The sequence below is a fragment of the Daphnia pulex genome, chromosome 10 (genome assembly GCF_021134715.1).
Source record: "Daphnia pulex isolate KAP4 chromosome 10, ASM2113471v1".
NCBI classification, from domain to species: Eukaryota; Metazoa; Arthropoda; class Branchiopoda; order Diplostraca; family Daphniidae; genus Daphnia; species Daphnia pulex.
This window is the reverse complement of record NC_060026.1, coordinates 14,855,588-14,883,198: the sequence shown is the minus strand read 5'-3', so window position 1 is coordinate 14,883,198 and position 27,611 is coordinate 14,855,588. Positions and strand designations below refer to the sequence as shown.

At 39.3% G+C, this 27,611-nt stretch overlaps 9 protein-coding genes across 15 annotated transcripts; 5 read left to right on the top strand and 4 right to left on the bottom strand.

Moving 5' to 3' along the window:
- The first annotated feature begins 80 nt into the window (after positions 1-80).
- On the top strand, positions 81-3,106 carry LOC124204100 (integumentary mucin C.1-like). The gene is made up of 6 exons (XM_046601115.1): positions 81-322; positions 384-536; positions 597-848; positions 918-2,111; positions 2,228-2,379; positions 2,448-3,106. Exons 1-4 carry the CDS (start codon positions 159-161, stop codon positions 1,216-1,218), a joined length of 870 nt encoding a protein of 289 aa, XP_046457071.1. The 5' UTR covers positions 81-158; the 3' UTR covers positions 1,219-2,111; positions 2,228-2,379; positions 2,448-3,106.
- Positions 2,414-6,855, bottom strand: LOC124204099 (lysine-specific demethylase 7B-like). Its single transcript, XM_046601114.1, has 17 exons — positions 6,728-6,855; positions 6,457-6,542; positions 6,278-6,395; positions 6,055-6,215; positions 5,847-5,988; positions 5,593-5,779; positions 5,413-5,517; positions 5,168-5,313; positions 4,901-5,102; positions 4,586-4,834; positions 4,266-4,524; positions 4,044-4,206; positions 3,884-3,974; positions 3,665-3,821; positions 3,367-3,599; positions 3,140-3,305; positions 2,414-3,063 (listed from the first exon to the last, which is right to left on the bottom strand). The coding sequence occupies exons 1-17, from the start codon at positions 6,820-6,822 to the stop codon at positions 2,975-2,977; spliced, it is 2,649 nt and encodes an 882-aa protein (XP_046457070.1). The 5' UTR covers positions 6,823-6,855; the 3' UTR covers positions 2,414-2,974.
- A 381-nt stretch (positions 6,856-7,236) lies between these two features.
- Positions 7,237-9,181, top strand: LOC124204198 (phytanoyl-CoA dioxygenase, peroxisomal-like). Of its 2 annotated transcripts, XM_046601243.1 has the most exons (11): positions 7,237-7,412; positions 7,480-7,552; positions 7,615-7,666; positions 7,730-7,895; positions 7,961-8,017; positions 8,089-8,145; positions 8,225-8,374; positions 8,435-8,510; positions 8,579-8,669; positions 8,744-8,849; positions 8,915-9,181. In XM_046601243.1, exons 1-11 carry the CDS (start codon positions 7,401-7,403, stop codon positions 8,981-8,983), a joined length of 909 nt encoding a protein of 302 aa, XP_046457199.1. In that variant the 5' UTR covers positions 7,237-7,400; the 3' UTR covers positions 8,984-9,181. The 2 variants fall into 2 exon arrangements, with proteins under 2 accessions (XP_046457199.1, XP_046457200.1); XM_046601244.1 differs by lacking the exons at positions 7,480-7,552; positions 7,615-7,666 and having other exon boundaries at positions 7,318-7,412.
- Positions 9,182-9,709: 528 nt separating this feature from the next.
- On the top strand, positions 9,710-11,251 carry LOC124204197. Its single transcript, XM_046601242.1, has 4 exons — positions 9,710-9,868; positions 9,979-10,101; positions 10,171-10,510; positions 10,584-11,251. The coding sequence occupies exons 1-4, from the start codon at positions 9,749-9,751 to the stop codon at positions 11,063-11,065; spliced, it is 1,065 nt and encodes a 354-aa protein (XP_046457198.1). The 5' UTR covers positions 9,710-9,748; the 3' UTR covers positions 11,066-11,251.
- Positions 11,252-11,819: 568 nt separating this feature from the next.
- On the bottom strand, positions 11,820-13,597 carry LOC124204196 (chymotrypsin BI-like). Its single transcript, XM_046601241.1, has 6 exons — positions 13,395-13,597; positions 12,969-13,328; positions 12,800-12,895; positions 12,565-12,722; positions 12,130-12,489; positions 11,820-12,051 (listed from the first exon to the last, which is right to left on the bottom strand). The coding sequence occupies exons 1-6, from the start codon at positions 13,471-13,473 to the stop codon at positions 11,965-11,967; spliced, it is 1,140 nt and encodes a 379-aa protein (XP_046457197.1). The 5' UTR covers positions 13,474-13,597; the 3' UTR covers positions 11,820-11,964.
- Positions 13,598-14,876: 1,279 nt separating this feature from the next.
- LOC124204007 lies at positions 14,877-20,704 on the bottom strand. Of its 2 annotated transcripts, XM_046600985.1 has the most exons (8): positions 18,795-20,704; positions 18,719-18,729; positions 16,438-16,552; positions 16,309-16,383; positions 16,133-16,207; positions 15,961-16,065; positions 15,672-15,821; positions 14,877-15,617 (listed from the first exon to the last, which is right to left on the bottom strand). In XM_046600985.1, exons 1-8 carry the CDS (start codon positions 20,584-20,586, stop codon positions 15,097-15,099), a joined length of 2,844 nt encoding a protein of 947 aa, XP_046456941.1. In that variant the 5' UTR covers positions 20,587-20,704; the 3' UTR covers positions 14,877-15,096. The 2 variants fall into 2 exon arrangements, with proteins under 2 accessions (XP_046456941.1, XP_046456942.1); XM_046600986.1 differs by lacking the exons at positions 16,438-16,552; positions 18,719-18,729.
- LOC124204018 lies at positions 16,604-18,710 on the top strand. The gene is made up of 2 exons (XM_046601006.1): positions 16,604-17,008; positions 17,519-18,710. Exons 1-2 carry the CDS (start codon positions 16,868-16,870, stop codon positions 18,341-18,343), a joined length of 966 nt encoding a protein of 321 aa, XP_046456962.1. The 5' UTR covers positions 16,604-16,867; the 3' UTR covers positions 18,344-18,710.
- An 881-nt stretch (positions 20,705-21,585) lies between the features above and the next one.
- Positions 21,586-23,883, bottom strand: LOC124204016 (DNA repair protein RAD51 homolog A-like). Its single transcript, XM_046601004.1, has 7 exons — positions 23,275-23,883; positions 23,038-23,175; positions 22,762-22,971; positions 22,444-22,694; positions 22,286-22,373; positions 22,087-22,208; positions 21,586-22,021 (listed from the first exon to the last, which is right to left on the bottom strand). The coding sequence occupies exons 1-7, from the start codon at positions 23,365-23,367 to the stop codon at positions 21,898-21,900; spliced, it is 1,026 nt and encodes a 341-aa protein (XP_046456960.1). The 5' UTR covers positions 23,368-23,883; the 3' UTR covers positions 21,586-21,897.
- A 73-nt stretch (positions 23,884-23,956) lies between these two features.
- Positions 23,957-26,275, top strand: LOC124204013 (protein maelstrom homolog). Of its 5 annotated transcripts, none has more exons than XR_006878705.1 (9): positions 23,957-24,097; positions 24,175-24,376; positions 24,435-24,581; positions 24,646-24,785; positions 24,852-25,121; positions 25,190-25,381; positions 25,455-25,542; positions 25,619-25,838; positions 25,913-26,275. XR_006878705.1 is itself a non-coding variant. In XM_046600999.1 (9 exons), exons 1-8 carry the CDS (start codon positions 23,957-23,959, stop codon positions 25,786-25,788), a joined length of 1,350 nt encoding a protein of 449 aa, XP_046456955.1. In that variant the 3' UTR covers positions 25,789-25,818; positions 25,913-26,275. The 5 variants fall into 5 exon arrangements, 3 of the variants coding, with proteins under 3 accessions (XP_046456955.1, XP_046456956.1, XP_046456954.1); XM_046600999.1 differs by having other exon boundaries at positions 25,619-25,818; XM_046601000.1 differs by having other exon boundaries at positions 25,619-25,818; positions 25,879-26,275.
- Positions 26,276-27,611: the final 1,336 nt, after the last annotated feature.

Genomic DNA, 27,611 nt, shown 5'->3' with positions numbered 1-27,611 from the left:
TGGGTGTTGACCATTATACCAAATTGAGGATTATACCCACTCCACACTCGTGAGTGGCATATAAAAGGAGGCTGTAGCCAGTGAAACAGTTGGCATTATTACACCGAGCATCAGTCGCACCTGCTAGACGAATATAATAAGCCAATCGCCCAGAAAAAATGAAGCTTTCACGCTGCTTGTCACTGATGCTGATTATTGCGTCTTCAGCCGCCCATCAGATTCACCCCGCTGGCCGGCAACAATTTCTACCAGGCCAGCAGACCAATACCGTCACTACTGTTGTCACTTCAACAGCTACCACGGCCTCAACGACTCTCCTGTTGTAAGTTTTAAATTTTATCCAAAAATTTCAATTAAGTTTTCAAATGGATTTGGTCGAATAGGACAAGGTCCGTCTGCGCTTCGCTTGTTGCACCTGTCTCCACGACGCCCTGTCGTCGCAAGAGACAATACTGGAACGCTCCGCTCTTCTTTGCGCTCGGCCAGGACGATGTCCAGCAGTTCCAGCACTCGCTAAACCCCACTCAAGTGCTAAGGTAATTTAAATAAATAATAGAATTAAATTATAATTGTTTGATAATTGTTTTTTATTGAAGGGTTGAGCCTTCGGTTTTGCCCGAGTTCCGTTACCGCCCATCATCGTTCGACCGCCCGTTTAATTCGTACCATCAACCGTTGAGCAATTCTCATCCGTTCGATATTCACTCGTCGTTCGATAGGGTCCAGCAACCAGTCGCCAACTTCCGTGTTGCCGATCCCTTTTTCGGTGTTAAAAAGTTTGCCGCCATTTCGTTGCTTTATGCCAACGTCTTGAAAAATATTCTGACTCCGGTCGTCACCGTCACCAGGTAACTACTGACGCAACAAACTGGACAAATTAATTACTGGATTATAATATTGTTAATTTTGTTTTACAGTACAACGACTCTGTTTCCTTCCACATCGACCATGACTTTCTTTACAGAAACGGTTACCCTTACTCTAAATCAACCCGCTTGCCTTCCGGCCGGATTGAATCAATGTCCCGCTGCTCCCACTCCATCTACCACTACCAGTACCACTACTACCACTCCATCTACCACTACCAGTACCACTACTACCACTGCCGCTACTACTACTACTTCCGCTACCACTGCCGCTTCCACTACAACTGCTACTACCACTGCTGGTACCACTTCTGGTACCACTCCCGCTCCCATCCCTACTCAAGGACGATGAAGAAATTAAGATATATTTAAACAAGGCGAAACAGTTCATTTCTAATATTTACTTAATTTAACTTCAATATTGGCATGCTGTTGAAATTGTCTTAGAAAAGGATTAAATTATTCGGTAAATTGGCTAAATAAATTAACAAAGAATTCAAATACATTTGCTTACCTTCCGTAACAAGTTTTATTTTAATTTCAACATGATTCACTTCCACTATTAAATTTCTACATATACCTCGTCATCTTGTTGGCTATAAATGGCGATTTTAAATTATGAGAGAAATCCAACTTCTTCAAGTCATAACCAAATGGCCAACCCAATCAACAACCCATTCTCTTTGTTTCCTAAAAATCATTCAAGTTCGGGTTCAACGAACAATAACCACGACTCTTTTTATTTTGCCTCGTCACATTTTCAAATTAAAAACAACACCATCATTGCAATCCAATCTACTTTTCTCTCTCCCATCCCCCCAGCTGTCTAATAAAATATTTACAGCCGAGTTTCAAGCGTAGTCCGCGTAAAATAAGATGGCCCTAAATAAATTAGGTTGGATCGACCAGCGTGTGCGACGTCACATGCCCAGTTTAAAAATAGCGCTCTCAATGCGCAAGAACACTAGCAATATCGCTAAGAGTAGCAGGGCAGAGAGGGTGCAACAGTTCAGTTTACAATGCCGTCCGAGTCTTGTCAAATAGTTGGGCTTCTCCTAAGTCTCATAACAATCCAATGTTTGGCGACCGGTGAGAATCACTGGTGCGATTGTGAACGATTGAACGACATGCTCAACGCCCACACCAAACATTTGTCCGAATTGGTGGGATACGAGAGGAAAACCGACAAGCTATTGGAATGGAAAAAGAATTTCGCCCCATCGCCCTACGACGTTCGCAGTGCAGGTAAACAATTAGTTGTGTAAAATTTTAAAATAATTAAAATTTAAAACCACAAAATATTAAATTTAATTAATAATAAATAAATGGGTTAATAAATTTTAAAATTACTTCATTTGTAGACACCAACGGAAAGTTAGAAGGGATTGAAAATGTCATTGCTGTGCTGAAGATCCGAACCGAGCAGATTGAAGAAGAATTGGCCAAGTACCGCAACATTTCAGAGAAACTAAACACTTGGATTGATGAATCTGATGTCACGATCGCCAATGTCGTAAGATTAGTCTAGTCTAAAAAGACTTGAAATGTTTCTTTGACGATTTTTATTTCGAAAAACAAAAGGTGAGAACAAATTTAAAATCCGCTACCAATGAATCCGAGGAGATGGCGAAACTGCGGAACTCGGAAAGTGGCGAACAACCGCAGCGAATCAACTTGCGACGAACTCCGGAACAGACGATATTCGAGCAAATGAAATTAATGCTGGCTAACATGACGACTGAATTGGCTGTGCTGCGTAACTACAAAGTTCCTAGACTCGAGTCTCGCGTCGCCATCATCGAGGCTGAACTTTTAGCCAACCGAGAACCATAAAATAGTGTCACCAAACGAATAGCAAAACAAGACAACCGTAGGGCGGAAATTCGGGAGGAAATTTACAAAAAAAAATTGCGGATTAGTTCGAAATGGCTTTTTACTCCAGCAGCGTCAATTGACTGAAACAAATCTGACGATAGCGGCAATCCCCCCCCCCATCTTAAAATGGTCTTAAATTATTTTTGAAAATTATTTCTATGTACTGAATTGTTACCGTGATTTTTTTTACTGTGTACAAGGAATTGGTGGACTGAACAAAATCAACGAAGAAATTAGTGAACCATTTTGTGAATTTTCAAAATTTTCCCTAGACGTTGCTTGGCAGTTGCCATTCCCTTTTTCGGTTTCTTCCCCAGGTTAACTAGAAAATTGTTAAATAAATATCATTAGCCTTAAAAAATTAAGTTAAGTCGTTTTTCATTTGTTCCACTCATTACCTTTACTCTCCGCTTTGCTGAGGGCTGGAGGAGAAACTGCAGGAGTTGCAGGAGCTGCAACAGAAACTGGAACTACCACAGGGCCAGAAGCTCCAGCTTCGGTTTGAGGACTATCACTTATACTTGATCGTGATTTGCTTCGACGAATATAGGCTCTTTTGGGAGTCTATAGAAAGATAATCTTTCATCAAAATCTGCTTTTACATTATTGTGCTAATGTAGTATACCGGTTCGAGGGCTCGGCGTTGAGCAGCGGCTTCCAAAACGCGTTCAACAGCTGGTCTCTTGGCGCCATCACGGGTGGGTCGATCCTTTTTAGGCACCACAGGACCGACGCGAGCTCGAGGATTCCACGATTCGTCACCCGAGTCCAACCTTGTCCTTCCCACTCGACCAGCTTTCTTCTTTGCACTTTCTTTGTCGTATCCCTCGTCGTCAGACGCATCCAGCGAAGGGTATACTGAAAAATGAACATTTTAAATAATTAGTCGGATAGGATTTGTTGGTAGAAGTTTGCTTAGTTACTGTATTCTTCATCTTGATGCACTTTGGAAACCACATCTCCGTAATCATCCGTCAACGACGAATTTAATCTCCTTCTTCCTTTGCGTTGGCGTTGAGAAACAGCCGGAACTGGTGGCGGGTTTGACTTATCCAATGAACTGATGGATAGCGATCCGTTCTGTTGGGGCAAAGTATAACATTACAAACCCCATCACTATGACAATGAACAAATGATGTTACCTGATCTGATGTTGGAGAACTAAATCCTCGGCTCATGGTTAGCATGCCAACGATGGCTTCTCTGGTGGAAGGCGACGCTCTGCCAGGATCCCTACAAAATAAAACAGAAATACATTCAATAAAAAGGTAGTTTTAAAAATTAATTAGTTCAGAAACATACGCAAGTTCTTCCAATGCTCCTGGAACAGCCATGTTACTGGCACGAAGGAGCTCTTCGATTCCACTTTTATTGGCCCCAGCTAATTTACTTTCTCCCGTTTCTATGTCCATGTGGGCACCGACTTCGGTCGTTTCAGAAAACTGATATTCTGTTTTCCCGCCAACTACCCAAAAATCGTCAACTAAAATTATCATCAAAAACTTTAATAAATTGCACAATTACCAGACAAACGTAGTTTAATCGGTCCCCGTTGATTATTTTGGCCAATCTTGGCCGGTTTCTTTGGTTTGTGTTCATCAATCATCAATGGACGTTCTTCATCTTCATCACTTCCTTTTTTTGGCAAAAGCAGCTTGAGCGGAACAGCATTTGGACGAGGCGGGATAATTGAATAAGGTTGAGAAGACACACGGAGAGTGGGAGGTAGGAAAGGGACGGCTCGGACTTCTTCCATCTTCCCAACTTTTGAAGACAGTCGATCCTAGCATAAGGAAAAAAAGACATTAGGATACAACTTGATCGAGAGTTTTAACTGATGTTACTTCTTCTGCTGCAAAGTTGCTGAGCGCTTCGTTGATGTCTACAAAGTCAGCACGTGACTGCGGTTTACGACGGACTCTTTTCGGAGAAGTTTTTTCAATTTTGGCTATCGGCAGAGATGGTGCCACTGGAGACTGAGGGATGGACAAATTAGAGTTCTTCTCGACATGACGAAGCTCCCGACTTAATTCTTTTAGTAGTTTAGGTACTAAGATACGTTCGGGGATCGGTTCGCTCCTTCCTTTGCCGTTCTGTTGAAACAGCAAACAAAAGATTAAGAATTCTGGCATTTTTCTTTATACTTTCTTAACACTTACATCTTTTTCGATCGTCCAGCTTTTCAGTGCGGCGGCCAACGCTCTGATCCCTCGAATGAACTGCTCCTGACAACGAGAACCTTTGCTGTTCATATCTCTCAAATCTTCTACTATCCTTTCCGCTGCAAACCAGTGCAGTGTTTGAAATGAAGGAAAGCGAAATCTGATTGGGGCCTTTGAAGCAACTTCGATGTTGTAAATCCTGTAGTTTTACAGAAAGTCTCATCAGTATAGCTCGAAAAAATTTGATTTACAAATGTTATTTACTTCAACTGTAACTCCATATTTAAATTATGTAAGAAATTGCCGCCAAAAACCAAAGAATCTTTTGGTGTCAGTACGGCATGAATCCATCCCGTTGGTATAAACAAGGTGTGCCCTTGTTGTACCACCAAGCGATAACAGGCATCAACCTAAACCATAAATGTACGAATTACATCACCAATAAACAGTAACAATAACAGTAATAACAACCATCACCAATAGTAAAGCAAGAAACTATAACGACGTACCATATCGCCGAAAAATACTTCGTGGTGATTTGGTTTCAACATCCATTGTAAGTAGAGATCCAAGTTTTCTGGAGTAGGTGCAACCAAGTAGAATATCTTTTCTCCCTGAAAAATTATGGTCAATTAAAAATGTTTTATCATAACAAAACAATTAAGTAAACTGTCGACAGAATAGTTTACCTTAAAGACGTGATACCACACTGAAGACCCTCCAAAATCAATGTGGAAATCGGTATAGGAATCTTGTACTCCCATGAGGCAGTACTTCTGCACCTCTGGACGTTCAAGAGGATAATCTCGAGGCCAAACATTGTTGGCCCAACATAATTTACGAGCAATATAGGGAGGCTCCACCAAGGCACTCAAACTTGAAATGAAAATGTTAATTAAATATTGGCCGGCTGTTTAATTTTTTGAAGTATTATAAAACTCACTTTGATCCAGAAAACTCAAGGCTTATCACATTTAGGACTTGTGATCTTAAAGGATTTGAATAGTACTCTACAAAATCTTTAAGGGCCATGCGCAAGTCCGATTGCTTTTTTACATCAATCACATCAATTATTCTATCTGAACCTACAGCACCATACACATTTAATTAGTATTAAAAAGAAACTAATGTTTAATTTAATGAACAATTACCAACATAATTTTCGACATCTTCAACAGTAAAGTTATCTTGTGGAACATTGAGATCTAAACCATCCTTATGCTCCACAAATATAGGCTTAGTAAAACCACTGCTGTTGAGGTAGGGTAGAGTGAGTTGCTGTCCCCTTAAACGGAGAATAACTTCCTCTGCACTGAGAACAACAAATTATTTTAAACTACCAAACAAAGAAAATGTGTTTCATAATAGAAGTACTTGAGAAATGAGCGGGATTTTAAGTCTTTGATGAAAACCTGTGTTCCGGCTTGTGTTGCTTTTTGGCTGGCATCAGGATCACTGTAGTTATGTCTGTGCCAGTTAAGTATTGGTTTGCCTATAAATAATTGTTATTGCAAGTTGCTTGATGTTTCAAAAATGTAGCTTCCAATACTCACAAACTGTAGGGCCGCTGACAGGTTCACATTTGGAGCAAAAGAATTTATCAATGTCATGGGATTGGTATTCTTTTACATTGATACAACTGTAAGTGTGAAATAATAAAAAGAATAATATTTTATGTAGATAAATAATGACAAACATGACATAAATATTTCATTGTGTTTGTAAACAGACCACCTATGCAATGTTTGTTGAAAGTAGATAAGTCTTGTTTAAATATGGGCATATTAGGGTTTAATAAATCGAGAAAAAAATGTAAATTTCTACCTTCCATGAAACCATTCCTTACAACAATCACATTGTATCATAAATTGAGTGTTATCGTAAGGCTTTCCGCAAAAACAAAACAAAGCATCCGCCATTTTTCCCTTTTTTCGTTTGCAACATTGCCAGATTTATAAACATTGGTTTTTACAACTCGCGCGCAATTCGTTTAAATTTCAGTAATTCCGCATTTCCGCCAATTACAAATTCGAATAAGCAATAACATTTCATACTCTGATTATATTCTATACATTAATTATTATTCTGTATAAATATTTATTCTGTAATTTCAATGTCACTCAGTTAGTGAAGCGAAAAGTTTTAAACGCCAATTGTGAGACGCAACACGCATTCATATTGACCGACAATAATATTAATTTGGTCATTCTTAATTCTTTAGTCATCGCAAACGTTTTATTTATTGACATAAAAAATTTGTTTGAAAAGTCAAAACCGATTAAAAGAAAATCTCAACAGGTGTCGCCGTGTCGCCCTTTATCTGTCAGTCTGTTTGTTTACATTTACAAAAGCCTCGAGCAAAATTTTGCGTACGTGCGAGAATTCAGAACGTAGTTTACAAGTTTTAGATACAGTTTTATGTTGTAAATTGTAATACGGTGGATTACTTTACTCGCTATTGTAGCTTATTACTAAACCGTATGCCTGCTTATCCACAATGGAACCCATGGTATTAAACAAAATATATATAGCTGCTGCAATAGTGCAATGCATTGTAATCATTAAGTTGTATTTAGAAACCAGTTTTCAACTACACCCTTGATAATTCAAAGCTGACCCTTGAACAAAGAGAATTCTATGAGAAAAATGGTGACTAAAATATGATCTTTTTTTCGTAATAATATCTTTTATTGATTTTGAAATCTGTTAAGGTTTTCTTGTTGTCAAGGAATTAGTTGATGCAAAATTCTTGGATAACTGCAAGTTAGTTTTCTCCTTTGATTGGATTGTCTGTTGCTATTATTTGATTTAATGTCACTTTTATAGGCAAAGATTTGTGGACTTGTGCGATAAAAAAGTACCATGGGGTTCACTAACCATGATGAAGGACGTCTCCTTGATGAAGAAGGGTGCTGTTGGAGAAAATCTCTTCTACAAAGTCCAGGATTTTGTGTATGACGATGTTCTGTTTGAATACTGCAGACACCCAACTGTAAATATCTAAATGTTTTATTCTTTTTATCATATCAGTATGTGAGATTATTTTTCTTGCTCTAGATCCTGGATTATGTTGAATGTTTTACTGGGCCCAACATTATGGCTATCCACACAATGGTAAATTTAAATCCTTAAAATCCATCACTGTTATTCCTTTAAGACTTTTGAGCCATATGATTTTCTGGCAGCTTATCAATAAACCACCTGATTCTGGAAGCCTTACTTCCCGTCATCCCTTACACCAGGTATAAACGCCATTAAACTGGAATTATTTCTGAGTGCAGTTAAATTATCCATTTTTTTTCTCTTCCCTTTTGCCTACAGGATCTTCATTATTTCCCTTTCCGCCCGGCTAATAGAATCGTTTGTTCTTGGACGGCTATGGAAGACATCACACCCGAGAACGGATGTTTGATTGTCCTTCCTGGATCCCATACAGGGGAATTGCTTCAGCACGACTATCCTCAATGGGAGGCGAGTTTTGTTTGAACAGACAAGTATTTGCATATTATGCTAATCGCATGTCTGAAATAGAACGGAGTAAACAAGATGTACCACGGCGTACGGGGTTACGACGACCACCCGATTGTCGAATTGTCGATGAAAAAAGGTTGTTGAATATAGTGTTTTATTTTTGTCACCATAGTGCCATAAATAGAGTTGCTTGTCTGGATTTAGGGGATACGGTTTTCTTTCACCCCATTTTGATCCACGGTTCGGGTCCTAATCGGACTCGAGGCTTCCGCAAAGCTATTTCCACTCACTACAGGTACCACGTAGTGAATTGCATTTAGAACTCGATGGGATTTATTCTAAGATAGTATACCTCTTTTCTCTATAAAGCTGCGCTGAAATGAAATTCATCGATATTCGAGGCACGTCGCAGGAGAATATCGCCAAAGAGGTTGTGGAGGTAGCGAAACGTCGCGGACTTGAACTCAATTTTCAGGTTCTACTTTTTAAAGTAAATTACTTTTGGTGAAAAACTAAATAATTTTGTTGTTTTTATGCTAGGACTTTTGGAAATTCCGCAGTCGACTTGTACGAGGCCAACAGCCAGTAAAGTGGTTCAGTTCCCTGTGATGACAACCTCTGTCCTTGAATCATTTTGATATATTATAGTTTGCGCAATACTCTTTCCAGCACAAATTAACTTTTGGCCTTATTCAATCAATCTCATTTATTTTTTTACTTCTAGTTCTACTGTTAACGGGTATCTATCAGCTGCTGATCGGATTGCAGTTGTGTTTCGATAATACAATTTGTTTATTTTCTCTCAAATCAAGCTTTAATTAGGCCTACCCGAAATTTTTATTAAAACGAATAGCTATCATTTTTCTTATAAAAAACCCAAAACTAATTGCAGTTCATTCGAGTCAATAATTTATATCTATTGGTTTTTTTACTTTTTTGTTTCTTTCCCTGTTTGACCAGTCCGCAGGTTAATCCCCGCTTCAATAAAGGGAAGATTGTACATATAGCCACGCCAAACAAATAATACCATGACATAAAACTGACATTCAAATATTCTAATCGAAAACTTATCTTCTTATTTACAGACACAAAGACCCTCTAAATTTATCAAGTGTAACCTTTAAGTTGGACGCAACAACAACCATGACGGCATGACATTTGACTGACATTCAAAAGTTCAAATCGAATACTTTTTTCGTTGACGACATGGATTATATAAACACAAAGACCTGTTGTTCTCAATTTATCACTAACCTTTAAGTTGGACGCAACAACAACAGGTCCACTGACCAGTCAAACTGTAGCCTATAAATTGAAACGCACGTCCAGTTGGAAAACACAGTTTCATAATAACCAATTCCGAATAACAAAAGAATGGCGCATTTTTCTGTAGTTTCACTCACCCAAGTTGTTTTGTTGTTTGTTTTGATTTGTTGGACGTCGAGTTCGACTGGCGCTGCCTTTTCCTTGGAGGAAGAATTCCTACAATTAAAGGAAATTAATTATCACAATTTATTTTCACGTGATGCTTCTGTGTTAATAGTTCGATTCAATTTGTTATTTTTGATGTTTTGTAATAATGTTATTCCATTTATTGCCAATAGATTCAAATGACACAAGTCGTGAAAAGTTTGGAGGTCAAAGTTGAAAAACTGAAGAGTTTGGAATCGACAGCAATTGAACTGCAGGCCAAAGTGACACAACTGGAGTCGCAAGGCGAACTAAATGTAAGTCCTTACTGTTTAGTTTAATTTAATGATTCAATGTGGGTAAACGCTTTTGGTTTTCTATGATAGAATGAACTAAGACAAGATTTGGCATTGAAAGTAATTCAATTAGAGGCCAAAAATGTCCAATTGGAAGTCAAAATAGGAAAACTGGAGGCCAAAGTTGAACAACAAGATTCGCTTTTTAAAACTTGTTTTTCACGAGAAAAAAATGAACGCACAGCAGCAGCAACCGACTCTGTTTCAATTAGCAACAATCCATCGGCTGTTGTTTCCATTAACGGACTGCCGTCTTCGTGCGCGGATCTCAAAAGCATTGGCCACATCTGGAGCGGATTTTATTCCGTCATGGGATCGGCGATGATGGAATCCGTTTACTGCGATTTCACTAAACTCCCTGACGATGCGGGTAAATGTTTTAGATTCTCACCAATTAATCAATTGCAATTATCTATTTTTTTTTTTTTTAATTGATTGAAAAGGTTTCCAAAAATGGATTGGATACGTCGACGTCAAATCGGCGCCCGTCCATTTCTTCGTCCAGAGAAGTTCTCCATTTAACAAAACATACACTCGAATTCCGTTCGATGTGGAGGTGGTAAACGAGGGAAACGCCATGGATTTGACGTCGGGGATCTTCACGGCACCGCGACCGGGAATTTATTTGTTATCTTTCACGGGACTGGCGCGTCTTGAATCTTCATCTGATGTTCAGTTTAATTCTCATCTTTATTTGAACGGGGAAATAATCGGGTCGAGTTATGTTCATGAGAATAACGCCCCCGTTGCTCAATCAAGTCCGTTGACCCTCCAGTCGACGCTGAACTTGAAAAAAGGAGATCAAGTCTGGGCGGCGATTTATTATTCTTCTGATTCATCCTCGTATTTGGTTGACTTCAGCAATGTCCACTACACCCATTTCACGGGTTTCATGTTGGAGGAGGAAATTGCCGCGTCACTTTGAAGTTTGCGGTTCAACATCCAAAATTCGCAAAATCATCGACGACACGAAATTTTGGGGAAGGGAATTTTAAGGGGGAAGGGACGATAATTCATTCGACTCTAATTCATTAAGGGATGGGAATTAATTTACCAAAATTTGACTGTGAATGTTATTACACTTACTGAATACATAAACCAAATTTCAAAATTCTATTTGCAAAACTCTAGACGTCACAAACAAAAAACCAATTTTGATTGCCAGATTTACAAAATGCGGGTGGCCTTGAAATGGGAGAAAATTCATTCGCCCCTAATTCGTTTACGGATCGGAATTTCCAAATAATTTTTTTACTGGTGAATTATCATTTCAGTTGTGCAATCGTCCAGGAAAAATCGCTTTTCTATCTCTTAAATCAAGGGCACGGGACGTGAAAAACCCGATTTGATTGCCAGTTCTAAAATTTGGTTTTATTTTGTTATTTTTAAATTTCGCTTGAATTAACACGATAATGATGCGTCTACACATCTCGTTTATCTTTAATAAAGTTTTTACTATTTCAATTTGATTTTCATAAATTTTAATTATTTCCTTCTCACGGTCGCAGGATGAGAAAAATAAGGGATGGGGAGAAAATTCGTTCGACTCCCATTCGCGAAGGAGTGGGAATATCTTTACGAAAATTAAACAGTAGATGCAACTAAACATTTATTATGCACAAACAAATTTTCACGTTTCTATCTGTAAAAATGTAGACGCAACAAGTGAAAAACCGACGTTGATTTCCAAAATTCCTGATTCCCAGTTTGTTTATTCTCTTAAACGAAGTAGAATCAATTATTCAAATTTTAGTTATAATGAAGAGTGCTGTCATAGAAGTTTGGAAATCTAATTGGATTCCCAACATTAAAACCACCATTATATTAAATGCTGTTGCAACCGGCGACATTTTCGGGCCAGTCGCATCTACCGATTTCAGCTCGGTAATATGTTCCCGCTTGAGCGCATTCCTGAATGAACGATTTAAAAAAAAATTTAATTCATTTTAATTTAAGTGGCCTTCAAAATAATGAGTCTAGTTAACTTACAAAGAGATAGGCATATTCATTGGAGCACATGTAAAAGGTAATGGAACAACTGGATGCCGGATTGGCGTAGTTGCCATCTGCTTTGCCCATGCAATCAAAATAAGACGAAACTGTCGTGGGAGGCTTCGTCGTGGTAGTTGTAGTCGTTGTCGTTGTAGTAGTTGTTGTTGTTGTTGTCGTCGTGATGGGCTTTAAACCGGTAATACCTCCGATCCAATCTAGATAGCCCCTGACACGACTGAACACGTTGGGCCTATTATTCTGACAGTTGACGGAAGCGTCGCCTCTTCCGGCAACACCGATAACGAACCACCTATTCCATTCCTTGTTGAAGAAATTCATAGGACCTCCATCATCACCCTATTAAAGCAACGAAAAATTTTAAAAAATGTTATTCATATGTAAATTTTTTATCATTCGATCCAATAGAATTACGTAGCAGTAGCGACGAAATTGAGAACCATCACTGCAAATGACTTTATCGCCGGAAAATGAACCTTCAGCAGCCGTCTGTTGGCACACGCCGTTGGTTCCCGAAGAAGAAATGACATTCGTATTGATTTGGCGTAAAACAGAGCTCAACCCGCTGTCCACTTTATAAGAAAAATTAAGTTATTATTTAAATAAATTAAAAACACAGCGAATAGATAAATAATAGTCTGAATCTTACCAACACTGGAGAAATTGCCCCATCCAGTGACGACGACAGGATCATTCACTTGATCAGAATCACTAGCAAAAGGAAGACATGCTGGTTGAACTTTATCTGCAATTTAAATTAGGAATTGTTGTTAATTAAACCAGTTTTATAGCCAATCATTTTTAAGGGAGCTACTAACTGGAGATAGAGATGGTGTAAGGCAGCTGGATAAGGGCGATATCGTCCTCGACTTTGCCATAAACAAAATTCGGATGACTTTTGAACGATTGTGGAAGCAAGGTGAAAGAAACGGATGATAGGCTGTTGCTGCTGGTGTCATGGGCGCCCAGAGTTACTCGAACCTCAACACCTCCATAAAGGCAGTGGGCTGCCGTCAGGATCCAATCTTGATTAATAAGAGTGCCACCGCAAGTGGCTGTATCTCCACTCCAGAATTTAATTTGGAGGTAGGCCATCCACGGAAATTGGTTGGCCTGCGTCACGCTACCTCCCACGACCCTAGACGTCATTGAACTCGTTTGCCCGCATGTAGGCGATCCTATATAACAATGGCATAAAAGAAATTAATTGAAATTATAAACAGTAAAATGATCTGATTTTTTACCTTGCTGATGCGATGGGACAATCAGGAAAATTAGAACGACAACGACTAGTAAATTGACTAGTCTTTTGTCAAGCGCCATTATAGGACTAGAAAAATGAAGAAATGACTTGCAATAAGAATTAATTGGAATCACAATGTCGACCGGTGTTTCTGGAATATGCCAGGTCGTCTCCGAATGGACATGGTTAAATAGGCTTCCACTATCTTTATATTCTGCGACGCAATTTCTTTGTCCTTTTCTGTTGTGAAATAAAAAACAGAAATTTAATTTATTTACAAGGGTGGATTTTCCCAATGTGACATGGGTTTTAATCAAACGCGTTAATCCCGGAAATAAATCATAAAATGTGGACCGAAAGATTTGTAGTACCATAGTTTGTTTGTTCAACTCACCCCTGCAAAATATACCAACGCAAACAAGTTGACTTTCGGTCTATTGGGTAATAAGCAGTGGTCTCATACATCTTTGTCAATTCTTGGTAGACAAGCTGTAAAACAGTATTTGAAGGCCAAATTATCTTACTGCAATATGGAGCTTACGTATTCAAGGTGAAGCAAGGGATTAAACCTGTTATCAAAATTAATTCATTAAGGATATATGTATATATATCATAAGGATATATGTTTGTATGACGCACGTAGCCATTCAGTCGACTCGTTCCACATTTGAGTCATATCAGCGACGGACATACACTTAATTATCGCTTGATTAGAAGGAATTCAATTACGGACTAACTCCTACAAGAAATAAGACCTAAATTGAGAAAACATTATTTGTATTGAAATAAAGGCAGTAATTGCCACTGATAATCTCAGAACAACGACACTAAAAGAGTTTCGTTCTCGTGATGATTTTATTTAATTTCGAGCTGCGACAACAAAACAAATTGAGAAATTTTTAAATTTTTTGAGGATTCACGTCCGGCGAATTTGTGTTCAGCTATACGTGCGGTTTAGCTTTATTTAATTTTGAAGTTGGTTTCGAAAAATTCCGATCCGTAAACGAATTAGGGGCGAATGAATTTTCTCCCATTTCTATAGTCCACTTGCATTTTGTAGATCTGGCAAACAAGATTGGTTTTCTTCTTGTCGCGTCCACATTTTTACAGATAGAAAATTGAAAATTTCCGTGTGCATTGAAAATGTATAGTTGCATCCACAGTTTAATTTTCGTTAAGAAATTCCCATCCCTTAACGAATTGGAGTCGATTCAATTATCTTCACCTATTTTATAATATCTGGCAATCAAAACGAGTTTTTCACGTCCCCTGCCCTTGATTTTAGAGAAAGGAAAACGAATTTTAGTGGACAAGTGCACAACTGAAATGTGAATTCAGCAGTAAAAAAATTATTTTAAAATTCTAAACCGTCAACGAATCAGAGGCGAATGAATTTCTCCCATTCCAAGGTCTCCCGCATTTTGTAAATTTGGCAATCAAAATTGGTTTTTTGCTGGTCGCGTCTAGAGTTTTTCAGATAGAATTTTGCAACTTGGTTTGTGTATTCAATAAGTGTAATTGCATCCACAGTTTAACTTTGGTACATAAATTCCTACCCCTAAATGAATTAGAGTCGAATGAATTATTTCCCCTTCCCCCTTAAAATTTCCTTCCCCAAAATTGCGTGTCGACATGAAACATTAAATAAAAAGACATTAAACAAAATAGTCGAAAATGTTTCATGTCGCCGATGAAGTAGAACCTCAAAGGGACGCCGCAATTTCCTCCTCCAACATGAGACCCGTGAAATGGGTCAAGTAGTTTGGGTTGAAAATTAGGTTACCGACCCAATTCCACATTCGGAAACTGTTAGCTTCATACAAATATGAGGATGAACCTGAATAAGAAATCTGCACCCAGAGTTGATCGCCTTTTTTTAAGTTCAGCGTCGACTGGAGGGTCACCACACTATGTTGATCAACGGGACCGTTATCCTCGCGAATATGACTCGACCCGATTCGATTCCCGTTCAAATAAAGACGAGAATAAAAATAAACATCAGATGAATCTTTAAGACGCGCCACTCCCGCGAATGAGAAAAAATAAATTCCCGGTCGCGGTGCCGTGAATATTCCAGATGTCAAATTCATGGCGTTTCCCTCGTTCACCACCGCCAAATTATACGGAATTGGAGTTGATTCGTTGTAAAATGAAGAATTTCTCTGTACGTAGAAATGAACGGGCTCTGATTTGACGTCGGCGTATCCGATCCATTTCTGTTTGTCTGTAAACAAAAGAATTAGACAAACAATAACCAGGAAACATGAACAAGACGTACCATTTTGATTAGAATAAAAGTTGCAGTAAATCATTTCCATCTTCTTTGATCCTTTGACTGAAAAGAATCCGCTAAGTTTATGTCCCGTCCGCTGTAGATCCGCACACGATGTTGGCATTCGACCAATGTCGACTATTTCACTCGTTCGGGCTATTGAAAATGGAATTCAATTCTTTTAATCGTGTCTTGTAAAACATTTATTCATTTAATTTTATATTATTTATATATATTAATATATACATATGTATATATCATTTATTTTTATTTTATTCATTTAAAATATTCTTACCATTTAATTTGGTCACCAAATCCGCAACGGCGGATTTGGTGCTGCCCAATTCGGTTCTCGTTGAGGCCAAATTTGTTTTTGTAGTTTCCAAATCAGTTGAAGTCGCTGATAACCATTTCATCCAATTAAAATTAAATCAATTTCAAATAATAATTTAGAAACATTTTTTTACCTCTTAGATCTTTTTTCAAATTTGTTTCAGCAACTTTTAATTCTTGACCTAATCGATCGGAATTCGCTACACAATCTAAGAAAACAGAATTAAATTCAATTTTTCGGTCGCTAAATTTATTTTAAGAAAAGTTTTTGGAATCAGATCTATATGATTTTAAAAAAAAAGTAAAATACCCTTTAATTTGGAAGATAAACCATCGAGGTTTTTGGTTAAATCAGCCCTCGTTTTCACCAACTCCTTTTGAGTCTCTGTACACAAGATTTAAATGCAGTTGTCTCCAAATCATAAATAAATCAAAATACCTTCTAATTTATAATTTGTATCAGTTAAATCAATTCGCGTTTTAGTTAATTCACTCTTCGTATTATTCAGTTCCGTTCTCGTTATAACCAAATTATTCACAGTTGCTCTCAACAGTGTTGAGTATAAAAGATAAACAAACTGGACAGTGCGGCAACGCAGGATAGCCAGGAAAGAAGAGAGGGGGAGAAGGACCTACCCAGACAAAGGAATAAGAGAGGGGGACTCAGTGCTGTTGACGATTGTGGCTAGGCGAGTAGCAATACAAAGCGTTCTTTGCAGCAAACAGGTTCACGTGTTAATTTCTATATCAACAGGTTATGGGCCCAGCTGTACGCACAGCTAACAGCTACTCTGTCTGAACAATTATTTTTTTTTGTGTGTGTCCCCGGCTAACTGTTCCCAAGAAATTAGAAATTCTTTTCTGGAGTGATGGAGAAAGATGGCCGCCGCCATGTTGTATGGTGTCTGAATGGGAAAAACTACGCGTCTTGGAAATTTGGAATGAAGCTGGCGTTACAAAGTGTTGAGCTTTGGGAAGTCGTGAACGGGACTCAACGGCAACCTGCTGAAGTAAGTTTATTGATGATTTATTGTTTTCTTTATGTGTGTGATCCGTGCCTGACAACAACGCGATATGAGATGCCTATCTGTGGCGTGGTACCAACTATTAAATTGACAAACTTAGATCCCGGCGTGAGTGCTTAATCTCTGCCACTTGATTTTGTTTTTTGTGTGTTTGTGTTTGCTGGACATTTCTCTTTTTTGTGTTTCTTTCTCAATCTGTTTGGTCACTCTGGCTAAATTCCATCATATGATGGTGGACAAGTGTGTGCTAGAGTTGCAAGCATCTAGGAGACAGCTGAGTGTTTTTCCACATCGAGATGATGTGAGGGAGATTCCACATTGAGATAATGTGAGAGGTATTCCACATCGAGATGATGTGAGGGAGATTCCACATTGAGATAATGTGAGAGGTATTCCACATCGAGATGATGTGAGGGAGATTCCACATTGAGATAATGTGAGGCTGCCATGGATATCACAAACCTAACCATCTTCTCGTTTTGTTACCACAATCAGAGACGCAATGCTGACCAGGTGATTGAAAATGCAGCTGATATAACCAACTGGAACAAGAGAAATACCACGGCAATGCAGAACATATTTGGCGCCATCAAAGAAGACCAATCAAGGATCCTGATGTCTTGTAGCACAGCCCAAGAGATGTGGATGAAATTGGAGACTGAGTATGAAGAAGATGCCGCAGACAATGCACCTCTATTGTGGACAAAGTTCTATGGATGCACATTTCGACCAAGCCAAAGTGTATCAAGCTTCCTGACTGAGTTGGAACAGATAGCATTCCGTCTGAAGAGCCTCAACATAGCTATTGATGATAATCAAATAATGGCAAAGATACTCATGTCGCTTCCTCCAGAGTTCCGTGTTTTTGCCTTTGCATGGGACAGCACGCCTGTTGCAGAGAAAACTCTCAAGAAACTGACTACTCGCCTTATAGCATTGGACAAGAGCCTGCGCAACGACGAAGAAGCAAAATCGACATCTGATACTGCCTATCTCAGTAAGCCGAACAGAGATGAATCACAGCACAAAGAGCAAGCACTTCCTGCCCAGTACGGTCAGAACAAAGGAAAAAGCCACCCTTCCAGTCAACATGCTGGTATACCGAGAACATGCTGGGAGTGCAACTCCACTACGCATGTTAGAGCTCAATGCCGTCAATACAAACGCCGGCGTGAGAGAGAAGGAGAAGAAGCGGACAGAAAAAGGAAGCGTTACGATCGACATGACAGAAGAGATGATAAACTATGTAAGCTCCCAGGAGCAACTGGCCGATGCACTCACGAAACCCCTGGCTGCTCCACGCTTCAAGTATCTCCGTGACAAGATTGGCGTTCGGGGTGTAGGGGAGGTGTAACTGAAGAGTTAAAGGAGGCTGATATTTCTTTTCTTATTATTTGTCTTGTGACACTGAACCTAGTATTTATGTCTGATTCAAATATGCTGTGTATTCTGTGCTCATGTTTATTTTTGGGGGTCCAGTTTGAGGGGAGGTGTTGAGTATAAAAGATAAACAAACTGGACAGTGCGGCAACGCAGGATAGCCAGGAAAGAAGAGAGGGGGAGAAGGACCTACCCAGACAAAGGAATAAGAGAGGGGGACTCAGTGCTGTTGACGATTGTGGCTAGGCGAGTAGCAATACAAAGCGTTCTTTGCAGCAAACAGGTTCACGTGTTAATTTCTATATCAACAAACAGCTCAGTGATGGCTGGAATTCAATTACAATTATTTGTTAATAATTTAATCGAATATTTAGTCATTCTTTTTCCAAACCTTTGAATTCGTCCTTTAAATTGTTCCATTCGTCAGTGACGGTCAATTCTGCGTGTTCCATAATTTTTATCGGCGCCGACAGTTCAGCGGTCGTGTAACGGACACGATCGTTGCGATCCTGAAAGGATTGAGAATCACGAAATTTGGCCAAATTGATTCGGCTGAGTTGCATCGGTTTGGGAACGAATTTTTCTCCATCCCATTGGACGTGATTTTTACTTTCTTGTAATAATTTTGCCATTTCTTCTTTTGAAATTTCTACACGCCGGGAACGATCGGAATCTTTTGCCATTTTCCCTGACATTGTTGAACTGATTCTGTCCACGTCAGCCCAACTGCTTAAGTCAAAATTGTGTTGGATTTTTTCTTTATTCTCCAACTTTCTGCCATATTCATCAGAATTAGTTTTTGCCCTGCCAGTCTTCTCATTTTCTTGTTCAGTATTGTGCGTGTTATTGTAATCTACTACGATTTTACCTCCACCACTGAGGTCGATCTTCGGCAAAAAAGGAATCTTTATTGGCAAACCCACTTTCCCTTGCACATTTGCTTCCCCATCAGCATTAACAGTTAAAGATTTGTCATCTTTACTTTTATTGCGGCTGGATTGTCCTTGGTCCGTTGCTTCTGATCTTCTCCTTTCATTTTCATTTGCATCTTTCGATTGATTTTCGCGACGAATTTGTTCCTCTCCTTTTCTTTCCTCGTCTTTATTACTCGAAGAAAATGTGTCTATCAATACCGACTGTTTCTCCGCTTTTTGGAACATGTCCGCCAATTTCTTTTGAGTTTCCCTGTCCAGTTTATTGAAGATTTCATTTAAAGTTTTCGTCGTCTTGTCCGGCCGATAATTGTCATCATTCCAGAAAACAGAGTCCCACATTTTGTCACTTTGTTTAGTTATGGTCGCCTTGGACGTGACAAGCATACCTTTTAAAATATTTGAAATTTGAAGTTCAGTATCAGGCGACCCGACCTCGTAGTCGTCAAATGTGTCCATTCGAATGTTGGTGGCCGTTTCCGTCAACATTTTCTTCTCGTCACTGGCCGTCAGAAAAATTTCGTTTTTGTTTTCAAATTTTTGTAAAAGAGTCGAGACCATTTGACCGGAAGTGAGGCTATCGATGCGGATGGTCGTCTGTTTTGTTTGTGACGTCTGCGATGACAAACTGTACAAGAGTTTCAAATGGTCAAATTGATTGGGATTCGATCGCATTTGATTGGCCAGTTCGTCGCAGATTTTCCGGTCATTACATGACATATAAAACCAAATGGTTTTGCTCTTGTCATAATTCGTCCACACTGGCGATGGCGAATAATCTGTTGTGGGTATTTTGTTGGCGAGAATGACCTTCTCCAAGGGAATGACTGTCACTCTGTTTGATTTGATTTCATGACCGACAATGTCATTTAAATGTTTCACAACTTCATTTTGGACTTTGTCGTTCCACATTTCTACACGAAATCTCATCTCTAATTGTTTCGTGACATTGTTGTAAGAACTAACGGCACTTGTGTGGTCCAGCAGCGCAATGGGAGCGTAGAAATATTTTTTCTGGCTGGCTGTTGTCGTTTGCTTGTGATTATTGGCGTGTTCATAAATTTCAATGAGAAAGTTGCCGTAATTCATGGAACTTAACGTGTCCGCTGAGATTTGCAGTTTCGCCCAAGAAGATGAACCGCCGGGGTTGTTTGTTTTGGGGTTTTTGTTTGATTGGCAGTTGCAGCAAATGACCGAAACAAATAAAATGGTGAAAATGTACCTTACAATCGATTTCGTAGCCATTTCCATCCAAGAATGAAAAAGAAACTTGAAAAGAATTAATTTATAGATGAGGCTGGGGAACAGGTTAAATTTCGTTGTATGGCACTTTGACGTACGTTTCAAACTGAGCGGGAATTCACGAATAACTGCGTATTCATACAGCAAAATTAGGCAGATTCATTGGAATGGGTTTTTCCAAATTTTCGACATTGCGTAAGCAAGTGTGTCGGGTTCCCGATTTCGAAGTCCAGCGTCGTGTAGACTTTGATAAATCAGAAATGTCATCCAATATTCCCGCCAAGGTTTTATAAACAGAACATACTCCGAGTATACAAACAGATGATTCTCGATTCTTTCAAACAAGATAATATACCAACACCAATAAAATATACAAATATAAAATGTATAAAATATTACATTCAGTAACTTTAGATTAATCTCAAGCGCTCACACATTTTAAATTTAAATCAATTTTGTACAGAACGTTCTTTGATCCGATACTCACCAACCGCCCAGCGCTGCATTTTCGATAGCAGTTTGATCTTGTCGCACAATTCGCCGGCCTATTTTTAAAAACAAACGGCCCACAGCATTCTCCACTCTTTTCCTCAGTCGGTTAGAGATGGCCAATTTAAAGTGGCAGTTTTATTTTATTCTATTTCTTTTAAATATTTTAAAATGATGGGAAAATCCAAACATAAATACATGTTCGAAAATGATACTCACGAGTCTTTGATACTGTGGTTTGATATGAATTTTATCTTCCGTCGCCACTCGCCAGCGTTGTAAACATTTCGTCAAAACTGCGCACGTCGCACTTGAATGTCATGTCGAGGTTACAAGTGAAAAGTCAGCAAGTCTTGCCATTGATTTTCTAAAACAGACTGACCCCAATATGCTAGTTTAAGAAACAGTCGAGTTTGAATATTATCTGCGCGTCTACTATAAAATTTAATTCGTTCAAATACGACCGATTGCCGTTTTAAATCTGTTACGGGCTAATTCCTACAAGAAATAAGTCCTAAATTGAGAAAAAAAAATATTTGTATTCAAATTCAAGCAGTAATTGCCACTGATAATCTCAGAACAATGTTGAACAGAATGCGAACAGGGTAGATTGCGTAAGATATTTTAAAGTTACAAGTAAACCATACAGTTACATGTACACTGACGTTTTTTTTCGATTTCCCACCTACTTATAAACACAAGACAAATTCATATTTCTGGGGCGATGGTGAATCGAAACTTTTTAAACAACTAAAAACGGAGAATTCATAAAAGGGTTTACAAGAAAGGGGGTAATAACCTGTAGCGGAGGACGGTCCCTTCTGTGGCAGTTTACTCTTTGCTGTCTCCAATGCCATCGGGCAAAATTGCGAACATGGCTTCAGACTCTGGCAAGCAGGGTGAGTCGTAGATTTTGCAAATTCGGGTTTCTCCACGACCTTTGCGCAAGTAAAGTCTACAGAAAGGAAAGTTGTTACTGTCAGGGCAAAGGGATGCAAATAACAACAAGTGAAAACTTACCGAGTAGTAGACGCGTGAGCCATGATGTTTCCACCGATGGGTTTCTTTGGGTCAGCGGCGAACATTGCAGCACCATCGACTTGAGCAACTACTTGATTGGTTATAACCACTGCCACGCCAAACTTTAAAAACACATAAAAAACCAAATGTGATTTAAGAAAATTTGAATGGTTATTTACGACGTCTAGTATACACGTACTTCATCTGCAAGTCGAAGGAGCATGCGCAAAAAACGAGCGAGATGCATTTGGCGAGCGGAAAGTTCTCCTCTTCCCGAGTAGTCGGTCCTAGGAAGATAAAAGAATGTTTGCATGCCATACATGTCTTTGAAGAAAGAAAGATCCTTTTGAGGATTACCTGTAAAGAGCTGTGGCGGAATCGACAATGAGAAGAGCGTAACGAGAATCGGCCATCATGGCAGAGGCTTGGATCAGAAGCTGTGACTGGTGATCAGTATTGAAAGCTCTGGCGCAAGCTACATTATCCAAAACATCTGAGCCAGATAAGCCATATCGTTCAGCTACAGCCAACAAACGCTCCGGACGAAAGGTTCCTTCAGTGTCGATGTACAAGCACTTTCCTTCAGCTCCTCCACTGTCAATGGGCAACTAAAAAGTTAAAATGGATAAAAACTTATTAGAATTTGAATTGGTGAACTTCTGAAATATCTATTACTTGACAGGTGACTGCAAGAGTTAGGCACAATTGAGTTTTTCCAGTACGAAACTCTCCAAATATTTCTGTGATACTCCCTGTTTCTATGCCACCCCCAAGCAATTTGTCAAGCTCTTTGGATCCTGTAGTAACCTGAACGAGCTCTGCACGCTTTTGATGATACTCTGTGGCAGTAGAAAAACCCATGGGAACCATTTTTTGAGCTTCGGCCTGAGAGTTGTGAGGATGGAAACATTAACAAGAGCTAATGGATAATTACATGAAATATTTTTTTACAATGATTTTATCAGCCTTGGCCTCGCTGACTCCTTTGATGGTCATGAGTGTCTTTTTAGGGACATAGGCTACTGATTCAACTGTGTGATACCCCGCTTCTTGCAGTTTCTTGATATCTGCACCACTAATTCCATTGCCCTGGAAGTATTGAAAATTGAAATGAATTGTTATGTGTTTACTAATTAAACAATGAGTTTGCATTTATAAATTGAGTGTCTGTTGTTTCAACATTCTTACTTCAAGTTTACTGATTGCTGAAAAAACAGTTTGTTCGAGAGCTTCGACGACATTTTCTTCTTCTTCATTAAGATTTCGAAGTGCAGTAGCCATCGTACTGATTAATAGCTTATGATAAGCTAATGATTAAAGAAATCACTGTTGCAAAGCAGAATATGTCAATGAAAAACAATTGTGTGATTCAGCTTCTCGACTCAATTAATCAGTTTCGGAAGAGTTTCAGTTTCAATCAGTCTCAGCTATCAAAACGAAGTGATCACATGTGAAACGTTCACACAACGAAACATTCGAGCGGCAAAAACAAATAGTGCCTGTATTTAAAAATCAACCTTGCCAGATTTGTTTCAAATGAGCGTGCTAATGGACAAAAAGTTTTCCCATTTTTGTAATATCTGGTAATATATGGAAGAGGAATATACTTGATTAAAATTTTAAAATAAAAAATTATTTTATGTTTTATTATTTAACATGATTTAGTTTTATAATCTTTAAATCTAATTGGTGATTGCGGGGTTAAAATAAAGCGCTTACGTCAGAATCCCAGAGCAGAATACCTGGTAGGTCAGGCGGGAAACCTGATGGGAGAGCATCTACTTTTTCGCGGCTGAACTCTTGACGACTCGACTTTCGACTAATATTCGACTAATTCCCACATTACATATTCGTTTTTTAAATAAGTGAAATGCCCCCGAAGAAGAAACAAAAAAAAGATAATGGTTTCATGGTATTCATGAAATCTATGAAACCACAATTAGAAGCCAAGGGACATAAGTTTCCTAGAGGCTTGACTGACGTTATTCCGGTGTGCTCTCCGTTATGGAATGTAAGGAATTTGTGTTGTTAATACGTCATTCTGTTAACATTAATATTAATGAAAGTGAAACTTAATTAAATTCACAGAAATTGTCACCTGAAGAAAAGGCAAGCTACCATAAAAAAGCTAAAGATGGTGGTGGTACTACTTTTATCAAAGAAGAAAGATGTGATACTCGGGGAGTTCCATTAAATTGGAAGGAAAAAGAAGAGCAAAAGAAAATATCGGAAAAAGACCATCTTCTGCAGAAAGTAGAAGATATGATTTCATACTTTGCTACTCAAGGAAGTACGCTTTCATCCGAAAATGCCTTTTTCCCGTCACATTCAATATTTACAATTTCTAGCTCTCGAGAATCACTACTTTTATCTGGCACATTTCAACATTGCTGTCGCTACCAGTGAGGGAGAGTACCCTCCATGTGAAATCGCTATAGTGAAGTTTTCGCTTCTGGATGGGATAGCTAAGTGTTACCATGACTTTGTAGAACCTGGTATTTTCATCTACCAAATTTACTTGGGTATCAAGCTTTACACCATTGTTTTATGAATTCACAGGTCAAATCCGACTGGGGTATGCCCACGAAGCCAAGCTACACTCTGAAAACACACACAATATCCCAACATTTGGATTCAAACTAGCCAATTCAGATTATGTTAACATTACGAATAACATCAAGGAAATGCTCAAACAACCAGTAAACTTCCCTTTAATTAAGGAGTTTAGTAAATAATTTTATTAACAAAAATTTACATAATCCTAGGATGGCGGGATTGCTCCTTTATTCGTGGTCGACGAAGACAACGCGAAAGCGATTTATATAGTGGACTGGTTAGTCAAAAAGAGTTGCCAACTGGACGATTCGTACGAGACGTGCAGCCCGTTCAAGATCTACAGTTTGAACAAACTCTTTTACGAGTTGCGTCGCCAGGCCGACGTGAACAATTCGACGTTGAAATTTTCCAGCATTGCGCTAGTGGCCGAACACTTTGGCAAAGGAATGTTTTTCTACAGCAAAAATATGGCCTGCCAGGTATAAATTTCCAATGGCTAATAATAATCCCTTTGACCTAAAATAATTTGAATTACGTCATTGCACAGTGGCATGTGGAAGAAGACAATGTAACGTTTTGTTCGCTAACGCGGGTGCGCAACTACGCCTACACGATTTCCGACTTGTGCTGCGAGTACTATGACTTGTCTCTGCTGCCTAATCGCCACTGCCCTTCTGAAATTGCTGATGACAACAAATATGTCGTAATGCCCAAAGTGACTGAAACGGAAGAACCGGAGGTAATTTCATCCCATGAAAATTTGCATGAGAGTTGAAAGGAAAGGCTAATGTGTGATCTTTCCGGCCCTTTAGGCACCGGTTGAAGTGAAGAAGAAGAAGGAGGAGGAGGAAGATGACAGAGAACCATCCGGTCCACCACGATTGCCCAACACTCCTGCCAGTAAATCAATTTTTAATTGTTGTTGCATCTATAAATGGCCATGTTCAGAGATATTTCCTTTACCCGTTCACTCTAGCTGCCAATTTCAAGGGTCCTGGAACAGGGCGTGGCGTTTTGGGCGGATCGATGGGCCCTGTTTCGTCCGCCACTCAATCGCCAGGTCGATCGCGAGCAATTGAAACGGCACCCCCAGCTGGAAGAGGTCGCGGCCGCGGACTTCTTTTACTTTCTGATGACTCGGATTGATTCTCCCTTTCCCTTTACCAAGTTTACATGGTAAATCTTATTCGCACGCGGTATATATATAGCCCAACTTGAACGCGTATTGATCCGCAGTGTCTCGATTCACCAATTCTTTGCCCACACACAGTTGCGGCGACGCGTAATTAGACGGCGTCGTGGAAACAACGTCATCTGGCGTTTGAATGCTTTTACATCAACAAGGCGACGACCGGGAAACTTTTGCCGCAAAAGCAGCCAGCGTCGTCGATAATTTTAAAAATACTCAAAACTCCCTCCTAAAACGCCCAGAGTGAGAGAGAGAGAGACGCAAACTGTTGCGGATCGATTCTTTTCATCCTTCTTATCCGGCCCTTCACTAGTCATTTAACATCTGAATAGCAGAGCTAAAACGTTCCATCTAGATTCCAGCCAACCTCCTCCTTTCTCCAAATTTTGTTTGCCCTTCAAGATAAATGTGGTAAATATAGCAGAAAGTATTTTTTAACTCGAATGATTCCTCTCGTGTACATGTTTTGGTCCTGGGAGTTGAGGGAAGTCCGGCTCTCGGCTATATCGTTGGTCTGTTTTGCACACGATAGTTCGAGAGCTTGGGGAACTCGTACAACTCCGTCTAGGGCATTTATTTATTTGTGTGAAAAGAAAACTCGATTTCAAACTAGCTGGCAAAGTTTATTGCCTGTCATGGAAATTGGACAGCGTCGACTTTGTGGCACCGAGGCGACCAATCATCTCTCTCTGAAATGGCCTAGCTACTTTTGAGACATGCCCCCCGCTGTCAAAATAAGCTCATTAGACATTTGTGTAGAAGATAATTTAAAACTTTTCTTTTTTCCTGTTCGTTGATCATGTATTCATCCGAAAATGGGGCACCAATTTTTGTTATTTTTTAAAGAGATTATTCACGTTGAATTTCGTTAAAGAAAAAATCGGATAAGAATATTAAACAGGTAAGGAGCTTGAGACGACGTCAAGGCGGTGATTCCTCTATGTAAGGTACGTTTACGTCATGACGAAATGACGAACATCACACGTGAGTGTCTCAATAATTTTATTGCATGTGCTGTAATATTTCTAGTCTGCTTTGACAACCCGTATAATGTCCAAATTGACTTAGACGGGGACTCAACTTATTTCCATACACACGCTAGACTCTTTTTCTTTTTATAGTCTACACCGGGCCGAATTTGTGTATTTTCGGATGACATACATAATCGTCGGCGAAACCAACGACGACGATGGCGACAGATGGTCTTAACTCCCAAAGTCTTTGCATTGCGGCTGAAATGGAAGGTGGGGCTTATTCATTCTACAGTGTGTGTGTCCTCCTAAAACCTAGCTCTTTTGGCCAAAGCGAAGAGGCTTCCCTGGGTGTAGTAGTAGTTTCCTCCAGTGTTGTGCGAATCGCTATAATCACTACTTAGCACTTGCTTTGGTATCTTGTCTATAGAATCTGAGTCTCTTTTTTAAATTTTTTGTTCTTTTTAGTTTCCCGTGTTGTATGGAGAGAGGACAATGCGCACTACAAATGACCCGGATTTTATCTTCGGGAAAAAAAGGATCTGACTTTTTAGGTGGGCGATGTCTAATCTCGACTTTTTGGTACAAAACGGAGAGCACAGTACAACAATCCCTCGTTGCAAAGCTCCTTTTTTCTTCTCCATCGTGACTTCATTTTGTGAAGCTGGAAAGGCCTCCACTTGACGGGAGAAAAAGTTAAAAGAAAATCCCTTTTTTTTTCCTTTCTTCCCAGCGAGTTTGCACTTATTCTTTTTATTAGAATGACGACAACGGTGTAAAAGCAGCTCCCAGCTAGAGAGATTTAATGT

Bases quoted from the DNA above. Each gene is read 5' to 3' on its own strand.
- LOC124204100 (XM_046601115.1), top strand. From the start codon at position 159: ATGAAGCTTTCACGCTGCTTGTCACTGATGCTGATTATTGCGTCTTCA. The intron at 323-383 runs GTAAGTTTTAAA...TTGGTCGAATAG, and splicing joins GCCTCAACGACTCTCCTGTT to GACAAGGTCCGTCTGCGCTT. The intron at 537-596 runs GTAATTTAAATA...TTTTTATTGAAG, and splicing joins AACCCCACTCAAGTGCTAAG to GGTTGAGCCTTCGGTTTTGC.
- LOC124204016 (XM_046601004.1), bottom strand. From the start codon at position 23,367: ATGGCTACTGCACTTCGAAATCTTAATGAAGAAGAAGAAAATGTCGTC. The intron at 22,972-23,037 runs GTAAAAAAATAT...CACAACTCTCAG, and splicing joins CCAAGGCTGATAAAATCATT to GCCGAAGCTCAAAAAATGGT. The intron at 22,374-22,443 runs GTAATCCTCAAA...TTATCTTCCTAG, and splicing joins TCCGCCACAGCTCTTTACAG to GACCGACTACTCGGGAAGAG.
- LOC124204196 (XM_046601241.1), bottom strand. From the start codon at position 13,473: ATGGCGCTTGACAAAAGACTAGTCAATTTACTAGTCGTTGTCGTTCTA. The intron at 13,329-13,394 runs GTAAAAAATCAG...ATTGTTATATAG, and splicing joins TGTCCCATCGCATCAGCAAG to GATCGCCTACATGCGGGCAA. The intron at 12,896-12,968 runs GTTAGTAGCTCC...TTTAAATTGCAG, and splicing joins TTACACCATCTCTATCTCCA to ATAAAGTTCAACCAGCATGT.
- LOC124204018 (XM_046601006.1), top strand. From the start codon at position 16,868: ATGGAGAAAGATGGCCGCCGCCATGTTGTATGGTGTCTGAATGGGAAA. The intron at 17,009-17,518 runs GTAAGTTTATTG...TACCACAATCAG, and splicing joins CTCAACGGCAACCTGCTGAA to AGACGCAATGCTGACCAGGT.
- LOC124204198 (XM_046601243.1), top strand. The intron at 7,896-7,960 runs GTAAATATCTAA...TTCTTGCTCTAG, and splicing joins AATACTGCAGACACCCAACT to ATCCTGGATTATGTTGAATG. The intron at 8,511-8,578 runs GTTGTTGAATAT...GTCTGGATTTAG, and splicing joins CGAATTGTCGATGAAAAAAG to GGGATACGGTTTTCTTTCAC.
- LOC124204197 (XM_046601242.1), top strand. From the start codon at position 9,749: ATGGCGCATTTTTCTGTAGTTTCACTCACCCAAGTTGTTTTGTTGTTT. The intron at 10,102-10,170 runs GTAAGTCCTTAC...TTTCTATGATAG, and splicing joins AGTCGCAAGGCGAACTAAAT to AATGAACTAAGACAAGATTT. The intron at 10,511-10,583 runs GTAAATGTTTTA...TTGATTGAAAAG, and splicing joins TAAACTCCCTGACGATGCGG to GTTTCCAAAAATGGATTGGA.
- LOC124204007 (XM_046600985.1), bottom strand. From the start codon at position 20,586: ATGGAAATGGCTACGAAATCGATTGTAAGGTACATTTTCACCATTTTA. The intron at 16,208-16,308 runs GTATTTTACTTT...CTGTTTTCTTAG, and splicing joins TTTATCTTCCAAATTAAAGG to ATTGTGTAGCGAATTCCGAT. The intron at 16,066-16,132 runs GTAAAAAAATGT...AATGGTTATCAG, and splicing joins TTTGAAAAAAGATCTAAGAG to CGACTTCAACTGATTTGGAA.
- LOC124204099 (XM_046601114.1), bottom strand. From the start codon at position 6,822: ATGGCGGATGCTTTGTTTTGTTTTTGCGGAAAGCCTTACGATAACACT. The intron at 5,103-5,167 runs GTAAATAACATT...GTAAAACTACAG, and splicing joins AATATGGAGTTACAGTTGAA to GATTTACAACATCGAAGTTG. The intron at 3,975-4,043 runs GTATGTTTCTGA...TTTATTTTGTAG, and splicing joins GGAGCATTGGAAGAACTTGC to GGATCCTGGCAGAGCGTCGC.
- LOC124204013 (XM_046600999.1), top strand. From the start codon at position 23,957: ATGCCCCCGAAGAAGAAACAAAAAAAAGATAATGGTTTCATGGTATTC. The intron at 24,098-24,174 runs GTAAGGAATTTG...TTAAATTCACAG, and splicing joins TGTGCTCTCCGTTATGGAAT to AAATTGTCACCTGAAGAAAA. The intron at 24,377-24,434 runs GTACGCTTTCAT...TACAATTTCTAG, and splicing joins ATACTTTGCTACTCAAGGAA to CTCTCGAGAATCACTACTTT.